A 13,444-nucleotide genomic window follows, 5' to 3' on the forward strand; every position below is an offset into this window, starting at 1 on the left:
TAACAGCCCTACACACGCTAATTAGCCGCGTTATAGATGCAGCTTCTGCTGGCTTTGCAGGGAAGGGGGGGAAGAAAGGAGCAGGGCGTGTGTGAAGCTGCTAAGGAGTGGGAAGAGCCGCAGCGCCATGGCGGAGCGCTGCTGAGGGGCGGCTCACAGCGCTGCGCCTCCACAGGCAGAGATCCGCGCTGGTACAGCCTGTAAGTATTGCTGCAAAGCGTGTGTGATCAGCACAGCGCACAGCACGGCCCTGGAATCCAGCCCGTGTTTCTGGTAATGCTTCTGCTGTACGTTTATGTAACCGTAACTGTGCAGCTTCCACTGCCTCAGTGCTTCTCCATGAACTGACTCTTCACGCTCCTGCTGAAGACCGAATAACATCCGCCTCCATGTTCGCTTCTGAACCAGCTGCAGGCTGCGCAGCCTCTTCAACCCCCAAAAAACGCCGTGAGAAAAACTCCCCACAGGGCACTGCCGGGATTTGGCACCATGGGAAGAACCGCAGATAGTCCGAAAGCGTTAAACAAACAGGCGTTTGGCAGCGCTGAGTTCCCACGTTTGAAATGGATGGTGGGAGTGGCGCGTGTTCTGCAAGGAGCCCTTTTCCCGAGCCAATCGGCTGCAGCGCTGAGCTGAGGCAGCAGTTTGTTTGACTTGGAGCCATTTCGCCTTCAGCCCTTGGTGAGATGCTCCCTCACACAGCGCCAAAGTAAGCACTAGTTTTAGTCGAGCAGCTTCAGGCCGACACAATCAGCAGCAGCTGGTTGTGTCGGGCAGCACCGCAGCTCCACGCCGCACTCCAGGCTCACACGGAGGCAGTGAAGCACACCTGCTGCCCTGCCAGCGCACTGCGAGCCACGCGCAGCCCCTTTGGGCTCCGTGCTTTCCCCACCAGGCTGCGTGAGTCATGATCTAACATTAGGGACTGGGAGAGAATGGAGGAGTTTATGCAACAACGTATTCACAAATCGTTTTAAAAGCTATCCTTAGCAACTCAAAGAAAAACCACACTCAGAACAGCACTGCATGCCATTAAAAAATCTCTACCAAAAGCAGCCCCCTTTGTGTGAGCTGCAGCCAAAGCTCCCTTCGCTTCAGTTGTTCTCACCCTGATAGAAGCATTTCCTGCAACATTCCTGCAAGAAAAATGCTGGGGGGGACTGGAAGTTTGGAAAGGAAAAAGAATGAAATACTGAGAATGATTTTAACATTAGCCTTTCCTCTTTCCCTAGAATCTTAGCAAAAGTGCCATTCCAAAGGATTTCTTTATATAAAGTAAGACTAGCAGACACTGAATTCAAGTGATGTGTGATAGGCATTCATTTTATTTATTATTAAATCTGTACCAAAACAGCTTAAAATAGGCATCTGGTAGTTGAAACCACTTCTGTTCAAATACAACATTATTCCAATAAAAAGATATTTACATTTATTTCCACATTCTAGAAAGGCTGAGTGGCTACAAAAACAGTGCTATTATATAAACACCCACTAATTAACTCCATGCTAAACCCTATTCAGTTTGAAAGAGCTGTCAGAATTACACAAACCCCACAAATATTTCGAGAATACAAAACACCCAAAGCAAGTGTAAAGCAGGTTAAGGCACACCCCACTACCGACAAGTGCACTTGGTAGCTATCATGTCCTCGTATTCTTTGTAGACTATGGAGCCATCGGGCTCTATTGTCAGGACGCTCAGAGGGCTGTACTCAGCTGGAACGCAGGAGGGCCTGGGAACAGAGGAGTCCAGTTTCTCATATATGATGTTCTGCACCATTGTATGCACAGGAGAGCCGTAACGGTGCCCAACCACCCTGGGACAGTCACCCTTGCAGTACTGAGGGCTGTATCTATGCGGTGCTATTATCCATTTGTCCCATTTTAACTGGCTGAAGCTTAAACGGAAGCTGTGAAGCTCACACTCGTTTTGAGGAAACAGAAATTGTTTGAAATATTCACTCAAGTTTTGGGGCGGAGTTGCTGGAGTTTCCTTCAGATTCTCTTCTCTTCGATGCCTGGATGCCCTTTTACCCTGCGTGTTCTCTCCTCCTTTGTCACCCGTCACATCAGCAAACAGGCTGTTCCTCTGCCTGGGCCGTGCCGGGCTTTTCCTTCTGTGTCTAAGTGAGTTCCACCTGTGATAAGCTTGCTCACTGGTGTCATTTAGGTAAAGAAGAAGAGAAGGGGGGACCAGAGCCGTATTAATGAGATTATCCTGTTCAGTGTTATGCTGTGGGTTACCCATCAGACAAGTGAAGTTCACAGCCATATGAATATTCCTCCTGTTAGTAGCAATGAGAGGCTGTAGAAAAGAAGTCACATCGACCTCAATCCACTTGCGTTTTCTAACTTCATAGTGCAGGCTAAAAGCTACAGAGTGTGAAACGCTGGGACAAACTTGGCTAGAAAAATCATGCTCCTTAACAGACAAATGGCACGTGCACGTAAAGGAAGAAGTGGGAACGGAGGTGTCAAATGAGTAGAGCAAGACAGACTTGAGTAAGTGCTCAAGAGCAGTAACACGGTCCAGGTTGAAGAGCAAATCCACTGAGTGAAGGTCTCCTGGGAAGAGAAACAAAGATCTTGCACAGTTAATGCATCTTGATTTGCCACCGGTACATAAATGCTCTGACATAGCAGATCATCAGAAATCGGTAAGCAGCAGAAGAAACCAATTTAGATGCTCATATTTTTATTATATGGAATGTCTACTTCAGTCAGAACCAAAACTTATCAACAAAACCAACAAGGCCCAAGGCTTCTAAGAGGCATTAGAGTGCAGTTAAATAACAGCACGCAAAGTTGGCAGTGCCTTTCAGTGCTGGTATGGGGAAAAAGGAACCAGAGCCTTTGGACTGTACAGGATACCATGAAATGGTGTAAGTTTAAAGGGTGTGCTGCCAGGTTCCCTTTAAAACTTCAGTTTTTTAGCATTAGCTGCAGTTATAACAATAACTGCTCACACATTCCTGACCAACAGCTGCCAGTGATTCTAACAGCAATGCAGAAAGTCATTTTTGTCAGTTTGCTTCTCTCTCATGAAACAGAGATACAGCTTCCGAGCTATTTCAAACGCATATTTCTGTCTCATTTGTCCCTACTGTAGGACACGCTGTTTGTTGTCTCTCCCCATGATGTTATTTGTATTTACTGCAATTTCTGTCCCATTCTGAGGTTGGTGAAGCCCCGTGTTGGCCTTCTCTCCAGGTGTGGAGCTGAATGCTCAGCACACCGCTTCTCTTACTGCTCAGCATTGTCTCTTTTCTGAGCTAGAGATCGTTCTTTGTCAGCACATAAGTGCGTTAAGTGATCTTCAAACACAGAGAAGCAAAGGATTAAGAGCCAGATGTGGTCTCTGTGGATCTTAATAAACTTACAACTTTGTTTATGTTCATGATTTTTTTTTTCATCTGAAGTTATGAATTTCAACAGCAGCCTCCAAATTTGCTTTAGGAAGTTGGTTCGGGTTCAGACCGCTGCTTTAACTGCTGCTGTATTTAGGAGACATTGGCACGAGACTGCCTGTTAAAAACCAAAACGCCTCCAGCAGTCTGTGCTGTAAATTACCTACCTGATCACCTACCTGTAATCAGGTCCCTGTGGCAGTGCTGGCACTCAGAACACGGGGTGAAAAGTCGAACAGTGTTATAGAGGTGGCTCTTGTGGGCCTTTGGGATTCCCTCCTTGGTGGCGTACATCTTATACAGCCTCTTCATGTACCGCAGGGCTCGGGAGTCCGGCTGGAGCCTGGGGGTCCCGCTTTCCCAGCTCTGACGTCCCTGGTCGGACAGCACTTTGAGCAGGGGGGGCAGGAGCGCACAGCCTCGGCTCGAGCCCTTGGGCAGCCGCAGCAGCGGGTAGAGCTCGTTGAGCTCAGGAGCTCCCAGAAGCGCGGAGATCTTGTTAGGGGCTGCGTGATCCCTGGAGCGGGGGGAGCACTGGATGCTGAAAGAAAGCCAGTGAATGCAGCAATAGAAACAAACGCAGACCCTCCAGGTACCTTCCATGCTCTCCAGAGCTGCAGCCTAACAGCACCTCCCCCAAAATATTCAAGAAAAAACGAACGCACACGAGCGCGAGCCCTTATATATGCTTCAGCTGTGGCTCAGGAGGGAGGTTTCTTTGTGATTAGAAACCAAAGGGAAAGATCCGCAGCTGGCTGTGGAATCCACGTGTGTGTGCACGGCCGGGCCGAGTCTCTGCACGTGGAAGCATCTCACCAACAAACGCTGCTTCTCAAGGTTAAACTTCTCCACCTGGTAAACTGCAGCGCACGATGTTCGTGGATCAGCCCCCAGGGGGAGCCGGGAGGCGAAGCGATGCCGCCGGTCCGGCTGAGAGAGCGCGATCTGCAGGCGTTCCGGTATCGGTGAGTTAGCTATTAAAGGAAGTTCAGCAACAGCGCCAGTTATCATTGCTAAATATATATAAGATGCTAAATATTGTTGCTCCTGAAGACTCCATCTGGAGTAGTAGTCAGTGCTTGGAGTGCTTAGAAACTCGCTGCATGATGTAAGGAAAGGGATGGATTTTTGTTTTACTTAGTAAGGAAAATGTGTTTTCATGCCAGATGTTTTTAATTAGAGCTGTGCTATCGGTGGTGTCACCTGCAATCTGGCTTTTGCATCTTAGGGCTTCTAAATAAGGTGTGCTTGTTCAGAAGATGCTTAATTAACTTACAGAATTCTTCCATTGGAGTGGAAGGTTAATTCAGATCCCAATCTCTAATGTAAAACAATATAACCATTTTGCTCAGGTCTCGTAGAGCTGTTCTGACTGTGATGAGAAGGGGATACCATCAGATCTAAGGCCATCTGTGTAACAGCGCTTTGGATGAGGTCGGTACTTTTGTTCGTTTTAAAAATGCATCCTTCAGTGACACCTGATGAGCTGATCTGCTGCTCTCTTGTGCATGTAAACCATTGTGTTAACATCAGACAAACGTGATGATGGTTTCTGCTATTCCATGACTATTAAAGCTGCTCTTCAACATCTTTTCTTTCTTCTTCCCTGGGAAACACCAAGTACCTCACTTGTACTATCACAAACGAATGGCAATCTTTAATTTCTATGTAGCAGAGAAGAAGGCTTGGCGCTTTGCCCTTTAGCTAGATAATTACATTTGTTTCCACGAGAGAGCAGAAGCATTAATTGCAGGTGCAGCTGTTCTGCCCCAACCAAGTGCTTTACTTGGGCTTGCTGAGCTGATTCAGAGTACTGTGAAATACAAGAAGCAACAGGTGCTCTCTGTAAGGTCCTTGATAATGCTGCAGGTCCATAGCTAACTAATCCCACACTGTAACTCTGAGCTCAGTGCCTGCTGTGGAGCTGTGTCCTGCTCTGAGTATGAAGCTCGCTGCATGTAGTGCTGCGGTGAGCTGTGTTCTCTGTGCCAGGAGCAGGGTGTGCTGCAGGGGTGCACTGTTGCTCCTTTGGATGCACTACCAGCAGGAAGCTGAGCGTGTAGCACAGCGCTGAGAGAGTGGGCACTTTGTACCACTGGAATTAATAACTGTTCTTGGCAGGGTAGTCAGTCAGTTGGTTCATTTAGTGCACAAGTTCAGTGACTGAATAGGCAGCAATGTGAGAAAAGCTGTACTTCACCCTTGGTGAAAACAACTGCCTGGCACAGCACAGCCCTGCTTTGGACACTGGAATGGAGTCTGGCCCTCCTCTGCTTGTGGGCTGCTGGGGCTGCTTGGCTTTGTCCAGTCCCTTCGGTCCAGCTGCAGTGAAGGTACGTGCTTGTGGAGTGCTCACTTAGAGCTCTTCTGTACTGAAATCTTGGTTTACAACTCATCCACGCATTGCTCCCATCAGCCATGTTACGTGAGGTGATAAATGTTGATACGTAGTGTTCAAACACAGCACTCACAGCCTCACCTGCTCAGCCTGTACTGCACAGAAGCTGGTGGGTCTCTCCTTGTTGTAATCAGGTGTTCATTAAAAAAGAATGATGAGAGCTCGTTCCTTTGCTGCTCAATCTGTGTGCTCTGGGCTGTGGGGCAGCTCAGGCTGTGCCCTTTGTTAAGGAGGAAGGTAGGAGATGAGGTGGTGGCTTTGCAGTGCTGCTCGGGATGCTGCTGTTAGTGTGGTTTCTTTGTAGAGCGATACCGTGCAGTGCTGTCATCAGCTGCATGTTCTGGGGAAAAGCACGTGTGGTTACAGTGTGCTGGTTGGTCATTAAATCAACCAAAGTGCTCATAATAAGTGCAGAGACAGGTTGGCAGAAGACCTTCCCCTTTCTGTTTTACTTTTTCTATACAAACCCAAATGAACCCCATCCTGACAAGCCAGGAGGTGGGTGCTGATGCTTGACTCCTCCTGTCTTTGTGTGCTGCTACAGAGCTGAGATCTGCCATGTCCTCAGGTTGGAAGGCTCCTACAAGCAGCAGCACGGCAATGATCCTGATGGGGCAGGTAAATAACAGTACCCACGTGTGACATTTTTCAGATGTTTTAATAGTTTTTAAATCAAATAGCAATTCCAGCCGTTCTGGCGGCCACCGGCTGGTGCCTGTAAGCTACGAAACAAGGAATCGTTCGTTTTGTTGTGCTGCCGTGCGTGTCCTTGTGTGACCCTCAGCGAGAAAAGCACTGCGTTGTGAAGCAGCCCATCGCGGCCGCTCCGAACTCCACGGCAGGGAGCCCACGCCGTTACTCCGCCCAGCGCTGCCCGTTCCCGCGGCTTCGTGGCGGCCGCTTCGCCCTTTCCCCGTGTCCGTGTGTACCCGGGGTTCTCCTCCTTCCGCACCAGCAGCTCCCGCTCCCAGCCGCACGTGCCTCCCCGTAACCCCACCTCCGTGCCTCCCCGGGGCCGGGCCGGGAGAGCGCAGCGCTGCGGGGATTGGGCCGAGCGGGGTCGGCTCTACTCCGTGAGTCGCGCTGCTCGGGTCCAATAGCCGAGAGAGCGTGTACCCATCTGGAAGCGATTTGGGACTGACGGAGGTAGACGGGTTTGGGAAGGGCGGAGGGGGAGGCATCGCTTATGCAGGGTCGCTGAGCCCCTGCGGTGCTTGGGGAAGTTCTGAAGTTGTGCTCTCGAGAGCTGCCCTGTGGGTGTTACTGCGGGGAGCCGATGCCGGCAGCGCAGGGCGCGCTGATTCCTGCCTGAAGCGGTCCCGGCTGGAAAGGGACTCTCGGAAATCCTTCCTGGGGATGCTGCTCTCATCTGTACAGCACTAAAGGTACGCCGTCCTGTTGTCTGCTAAAAATGGTCTTAACGATGATTGTATCTCATGTGATGTTACTCCGCGGCGAAAAGAGCCCTTCTGTAGGTTGAATAAGCGGCGTTACATGGCTAAGGCGGCTCTGCCGTGCATCAGCGTGCCGTCCTCAGGGCTTTCAAATCTGTGTGGTCGCGGTCTGAGCCGCATCGCTAATTCCTGCGGACATCCCGGGCGGTCACTGCGGGGTCTCCTCTGAGCGGCAAAGGTCTAATGAGAGCCGGGACTGGGCAGAGAGAGATTGCACTGCGCTGCTGAGATCGGGGCAGTTCTGAGCGCTGTGCTGTGAGATGTTCGGAAGTGTTGTGTTTCAGAAGTGTTGTGTTTCAGAAGTGTCTCTTAGCAATGTGTGTGTGCTTCGGTGTGAAAGTCCAAGGGAAAATGTTAAAACTCGTGAAACGATTTGAGCATACAGCTGGAAAACAGGAATCCAAAGTGAATGAATCGGGCAGAGGTGTGGCTGGGAAGGAGAGGTGTTTGCAGGGGAGGGGGAGAAAATCCCAGGAGACTTTCCAGTGATTTGTGAGAGCAGATGCAAATGATTTACTTATGAATCTGCCTGGGAGGTTTTGTGTGCTCTGATGCTGCCTCTTGTCTGCTGTGTTTGGTGCTGAGCTGCGAGTCTGAGCACGCGCAGGGCCGGGGATGTGGGAGTGCTGCCGTGCTTCTGAGCCACCACTGCGCTTTGGATTTGAACTCTCCTGTTCAACTTTGAACAGCAAAGTCAGCTTTGGAGTTGAACTCGCTTGCTGCCTTGTTCTGACTTTGCTGGAGTTTGTTTCAGCTGATAATTTGCACTCTGGTTGTTTACTCGGTCTGGGTTTCTGGGGCAAAGTGAGCAGAACAAACCCTGTGTCCCTAACGATGATCTTAAGGGATCAAATGCTGTCTTCCCTATTTTCAGTAGTTCTGAGCTGTCACTGAACAGCTGCATTTCCCATGATTTGGAGAAAGGAACTAAGTTTTGTTTTGCATGGATTTGCATTAGGGATGCACCTTTTGTTCTTCCCTCTGAAGATCCTCCCAAGTCTGGACAATTAATAATCAACAAAAAATGCACTCGCTTTGATTTTCATACCTTAAATGTCTGAAGACTGTCCTTATCCTACTGGAATCTCCAGGAGCTCCCAGACATGGCTGGGCTGACTCTGGGCTCATCCCAAGGGATAAATGACCCGGCTGCCTCCAACCCGTGCCTTCAGGTGCAGGGCCTGACTGCCACTGTCACTGTGGGTTCCTGGTGGGCACTGGCCACACTGGAACTGGGGACTCTGCCACTGATTGTGCCCCAGGACCTGGCAGAGCTGAGCAGGTGGGAATGGGGCTGGGAGGGGTGGGGAGGACACAAATGGAGTAGGAGTTCTGTGAATGTTCTTTAAACGTAATTATAGACATGTATAGTTTTCATACAGACAGCTAAAAGCAATGAGAAAGGGAGGGGGAAAGAACTAATTACAGTAAGTTCCTTTTTGTTTGTGATGTTTTCCTAACCTTAGTTATTAAAATCAAGTTTTAATTTCTTTGAAAGTTATCTGCAAAGGAAAGACTGTGCTAGAAATATGGTTGGTGCCAAGTCTCAAACGCGCTCCAGTTTCTATCACCTTCCTCTTCATCATCTGCTCTTGTGACATCAGCTCGCCATTACTGCAGGTGTGTGTGGCAGACCTGGAGATCCACCTGAACTTAATGCTCCTCTGGAACTTAATTTTGTACATTTTCAAAAGTGAACAAATGTGTTTAAATATTTCATGACCTGACAGAAACATTTCCATATGGACTTTTTGCTGTCAGGAGGGTGATGGTTCTGTGTCTCAGAGTGGCTGAGGATTCAGGCACTGAATAGGGTGCTGAGGTGTCAATGAATGGGCTGAGCTGGGGGTGAAGCTGGTCACAGCGCTCCTGGGGATGTCCTGATATGGTAAGCTCAGGTTCCTCTGGCTGTGCAGTGCACACCAAGCTGGAGTGGAGGTTGGGTGGCTGGGTAACGAGAAAATGATGCCCAAATACAGTCCTGTGTGCTGCCACACGTAATACAGGATTTACAGTTTTTGTTCTGTGTGTATGCATGAGCATAGGCCTCATGTTTGAGAATGAGATGTGTGTGACTTTTTGATGTGCAGATGATCACAGTGCCTGTACTCGCTGTCAGGGGTGCGCAGTGTTACGGCAGTGCAGTGCTTGAGCTTTTAGACTCTTCATGAGGTGAATGAAAAACAGGATAAATGTAAAGTGAATGAATGTAAATAATCAGAGTAAACAAGCAACTATAAGTCACTACGACTATTAACAACTATGGACTTGTCAACAATAGATACGGTCACTTTCTTAGTTCCAAGTGCTGATCTCTTTGCCCAGCCAAGCTTCACTCTTCTGGTTTCCATATGATCTTTGTCCTCCACTCCATTCTATTTCAGAACAGCACTTCTGTTGATTAATTTTCTCCTCTGCTCACACCTCATTGAAGCTTCCTTGCCGTGGTGGCCTTTTCTGCTGTTTCCCTGGCCTGCCGCTCTCTTCTCAGTGCTCTCCTATTCTGTTGCGTTCCACTTAGTGCTGCTTCTTCTCACCTGTTCATGGGGAGTCCTTTGCTCCACCCACATGTGGTGGTGGTGGCACAGAGATGGAGCACAGCTGAGAGCTGCTCCGTTGTCATCAGCTGCAGACAGTGCTGTGCTTCCAAGGGGAATTCCAGGGACGGCCTTGGGAGCTGTGGATGGTCAGTATGCAAAGCTCCATGTTACATCTCTAGTGATGTGATGTCTGTTTGGAGACCTCTGACACTCTTTAGAGTTTGGTTGGTAGACTAATAGAACTTTTACGTCTGGAAATGTGCTCGAGCTGCCTTGCATGATGGATAGATAGATGGATGGATTTTCTTCAAAAGCCACGTCCAACGGCCTTTGGTTCCAATCCTATTGGGTTCATGTGCTCATCGATTCCAGTGCAGTAAATTAAAGCACAATGAAAATAAATACATGTTATCAGAAGTCATCCAGAGCTAAACTGTACTTAATACCCAAGGATCTTCATGTCGTGTCTCTCTATGCCCCCTGGGCACTTTTTGCCTTAAAGAACAGCAAGCTGCCAGCTCATGCTGCTGTTTGTTTACCTGTGAGGGTGGCAGAGCTGCCCCAGCCAGCATTTGGAACTTAATCAGGTAACGCTCCTTTTCTTTATGTCATCTGCTGGCTGCATTATTTATTTAGCCTCCCCACAACAAAGACACCATTGTTTTTGAGTGTTGCAAGAGAAAGCAGCATGCCTGCCTCTGTCTGTGACCATACTGACACCCCTGAGCCCCTCATTTCTTCATTTCACTAATGCAGGGGAGGAGCGTGTCCTGATGGCAGAACAGGCAGCAGCTGGGGTGCTGTTCTGTGGGGATCCTGTCCCAGGTGGACCCCGGTGTCTTTCTCTGTTTACTTCTCTCACATTCTATGGTGCCTGAGAGAGAAACAAATGGGCCACAATTGCCTGGGAGTGGTGGAGCAGCATCCTGCACTGCTCCTCAGTGCTGCCACTGTGTGATCCCCGTGTTTCTTTAAATGTAGTGACAAGCTTCTTTTATATTCCGGCTCAGTAGTTACCTGTGGAAAAAAGGAAGTGTAGAACTTGTGAGCAGCAATACTTTTGTTGGACAGAATGTCCCATTGCTTGTTTGAATGCCCTTCTACTTTGCCAGTCAGTGGAGCTCATGGTTTTGCAGCACCAGTGCCAAGGTGGGCATGCAGCACGGTTGTGGCTGCCTGTGCTGGGCACAGGTTGGTACCTTTGGTACCCACAGGGAGGATTCACCCTCTGCTGTTAGCACATGTGGTCACAGATTAGAGGAAGGGCTGCAGCTCTTGGTCTGCTCAGCACCAGACTGCTGTGGAGCAGAAGGGAGCTCAGCGGTGCTGCTGCTGCAGCAGTTGTCTCGGGGTGGATTTCTGCTCAGTGCTGCTCTGACCCAGCAGTGAGATCTTCTCCTTTGCTCTCTGCTCACATTGACTCTGCCATTTGTGCCACCCTGAGCTGATCCAGCTCAATAAAACAGCAGCAATCCTGAATCAATTTCTGAGCAGCTTCAAATGAGCAAACCAGTTCAGACCAGTGCAGGACCCAAGGGATGCTAGAGCTGCAGCTGGGAGGGATGGGCTGGTGCTGGGGATGGCACAGCAGACAATGGAACATGAGGGGTGGGAATGGTGCCTGCCCTTCCAGCAGCAGCACGCTGAGGGAGTGACTGCAGTGTGGGTCTCTGGGATCTACTGGAGTTGCACGAGCTGCAGCTATGGCAGGGAAAGGTCTGTGGCTCCGAAAGTTCTGTCCTCTTCTCCCAATACCTTTAATTGTGCAAGAGCTCCCGTATCCATTGCTTCTCTGCACAAATAGAGATACTGAGGTATTTGCACAGAATGTTCTGTGTTTAAAAAGGTACAAAAAAAGGTAAAACACATACAGTTTATTAAATCGATGTATACCGTGTTCAGTATAATCTTATTAAAATGAGGTTTAGACAATGGAAAACTGAATGTGTTTTACTTTAGGGGATGTTAAATGCTATCTTCTTCAATCCAGCCCCTGACAGTGGCGAGGTGCCTGCTATTTCCATTGGTATGGTTTGCACTTCAGTGACTGGAGCAGCTTCCAGGCTGTGGCTCAGGGGTCTCTGGCAGTGTGTGACAGCTGTACCCAGCTGTAGGTAACCCGTGACACCAAGGAAGTTCACTTAGTTTAATAAAATATGAAATGGTAGCATTGAGCCCACTGTATGCCTATCCAGGCCACTGCAGCTCTTTGGTTAAGACACTAAACTGTCCCTGTTAGGGGTGATACAATGTTCGATGCTCCCCAGGAGTCCTTCCATAGGTTCAAAGAGATTGGGCACTGGATGTATAGCATTTAAACATGCTTACAGTGTGCTTTCAGTTGAGAAACTTGTTCAGCTAAACATTGTTTTATTGTTCTAATGAGTCCTTCAAATATAATTTGATTGTTCTGACTCAAAGACCCACAATTACATATTTACTGGGAAGAAGTCCCATAACCTGACCCAGTCAAAGCGCACAGTGGAGGTTTCTATGGCTGTAAGCGTGGCTGTGCTTACACAACACAAAGCCTTTGGCCTCAATACCAATATTATTTCAGGTAACTGCTGGCGTTGGTGCTCGCACACAGCTGTTTGCTGCTGCCCCACACTGCGGCTGGAAGCCCTGTGTGCTGTAACTGCCTGTACTGCTGGGATCGGGAAACCATCCCCATGGGAACAAGGGCAGGGGAAGCCTGGCTGCAGAATGTTTTGTATGAAACTGGGGACTGGAGGAGCACAGGGGCATTGGTCTTTGATCTGGGACATTTCTGCATGAATTAGAACAGTGCTAGTGCCCTTTGTATTGCCTTTTGTGTATAACCAACCTGCTAACAAAAAATTAACTATGTCTTAGGAAATGCTGGAGAGCTGCTGATTGTGTTTGCTGTGAGGTTATGCAGCAGGATTAACTCCTGTAGGAATTACTGAGCTATGCTAAAAGGTACTGAGTGTGCATCTGCAGCTCCACAGTCCTCTGCCCCACTCACTGCTCTGATCGCTCAGCAGTGCAGCTGCCAGGCCTGGGGTTAATGAGGACTCTCAGGGAAATTATCTTCTCTGTTAGGCTGCTGTTATTTGGATGGTTTGGGTTGGTAAAGCCCAGGACTGTTACGTTTCTTTCCTCTCTCTGATACCATTGACCTAGTTTTTGTAGCCGGTAACTCTGAGCAGCCATCTGTAACACAGCTGATACCAAGTAATGAAAATAACATAGGTAACAGCCCGCTGGGTGGATTGCAGCTTTATGGGGAGCATTTGCTGTTTGTATTTCCACTGCTCCCCCTCTGAGTTTTGCTTTCTGACCTGCGGTGCGAGGCAGAGGGGGGGGGGTCCAGGAGCAGCATGGGCTTACAGCAGCACTGCTGCTTTGGTGGTGTTGGTACTGCATGGCTTGTGCTAAAAGAGAGTAGCAGAGCATGAGGTGCTGGCCAGGTGAGCTGTTGCTGTTTAGTGCATTTTAACCAGAAATACAGCTCAGTTTCTTCAGGAGCTGTGTGCATGTGCAGAACTCACCCCCGCAGTGGGAGCCTGAGGCAGGAGCTCTGTAGAGCAGTATTCAGAGGTGAGGCTTGGCCCCAAAGCTGGATTACTGCTTTTCTGCTTCTAAGCACTTTTGTGCTGTGCCTGTGGCAGAGCAGCAGGT

The 13,444-nt window shown here is 49.0% G+C and overlaps 2 protein-coding genes across 7 annotated transcripts in view; one reads left to right on the forward strand and one right to left on the reverse strand.

Moving 5' to 3' along the window:
- Window positions 1–1,615: 1,615 nt before the first annotated feature.
- GDF9 (growth differentiation factor 9) lies at window positions 1,616–4,010 on the reverse strand. The gene is made up of 2 exons (XM_072348641.1): window positions 3,587–4,010; window positions 1,616–2,565 (listed from the first exon to the last, which is right to left on the reverse strand). The coding sequence occupies exons 1-2, from the start codon at window positions 4,008–4,010 to the stop codon at window positions 1,616–1,618; spliced, it is 1,374 nt and encodes a 457-aa protein (XP_072204742.1).
- Window positions 4,011–4,247: 237 nt separating this feature from the next.
- SHROOM1 (shroom family member 1) overlaps window positions 4,248–13,444 on the forward strand; it is a 29,859-nt gene continuing 20,662 nt past the window's right edge. For 2 of the 6 annotated variants that reach the window (XM_072348634.1, XM_072348639.1), the window contains exons 1-2: window positions 4,248–4,372; window positions 4,760–4,841. The gene's annotated coding sequence lies outside the window, so the exon portion shown is untranslated. Of the gene's footprint in view, window positions 4,373–4,759; window positions 4,842–5,300; window positions 5,741–6,349; window positions 6,424–6,867; window positions 7,191–13,444 lie in introns of those variants that run through there. The other 4 variants (XM_072348637.1, XM_072348638.1, XM_072348640.1 and 1 more) reach the window with 4 other exon arrangements.

This window comes from Excalfactoria chinensis, chromosome 13, assembly GCF_039878825.1.
Source record: "Excalfactoria chinensis isolate bCotChi1 chromosome 13, bCotChi1.hap2, whole genome shotgun sequence".
Taxonomy (NCBI): domain Eukaryota; kingdom Metazoa; phylum Chordata; class Aves; order Galliformes; family Phasianidae; genus Excalfactoria; species Excalfactoria chinensis.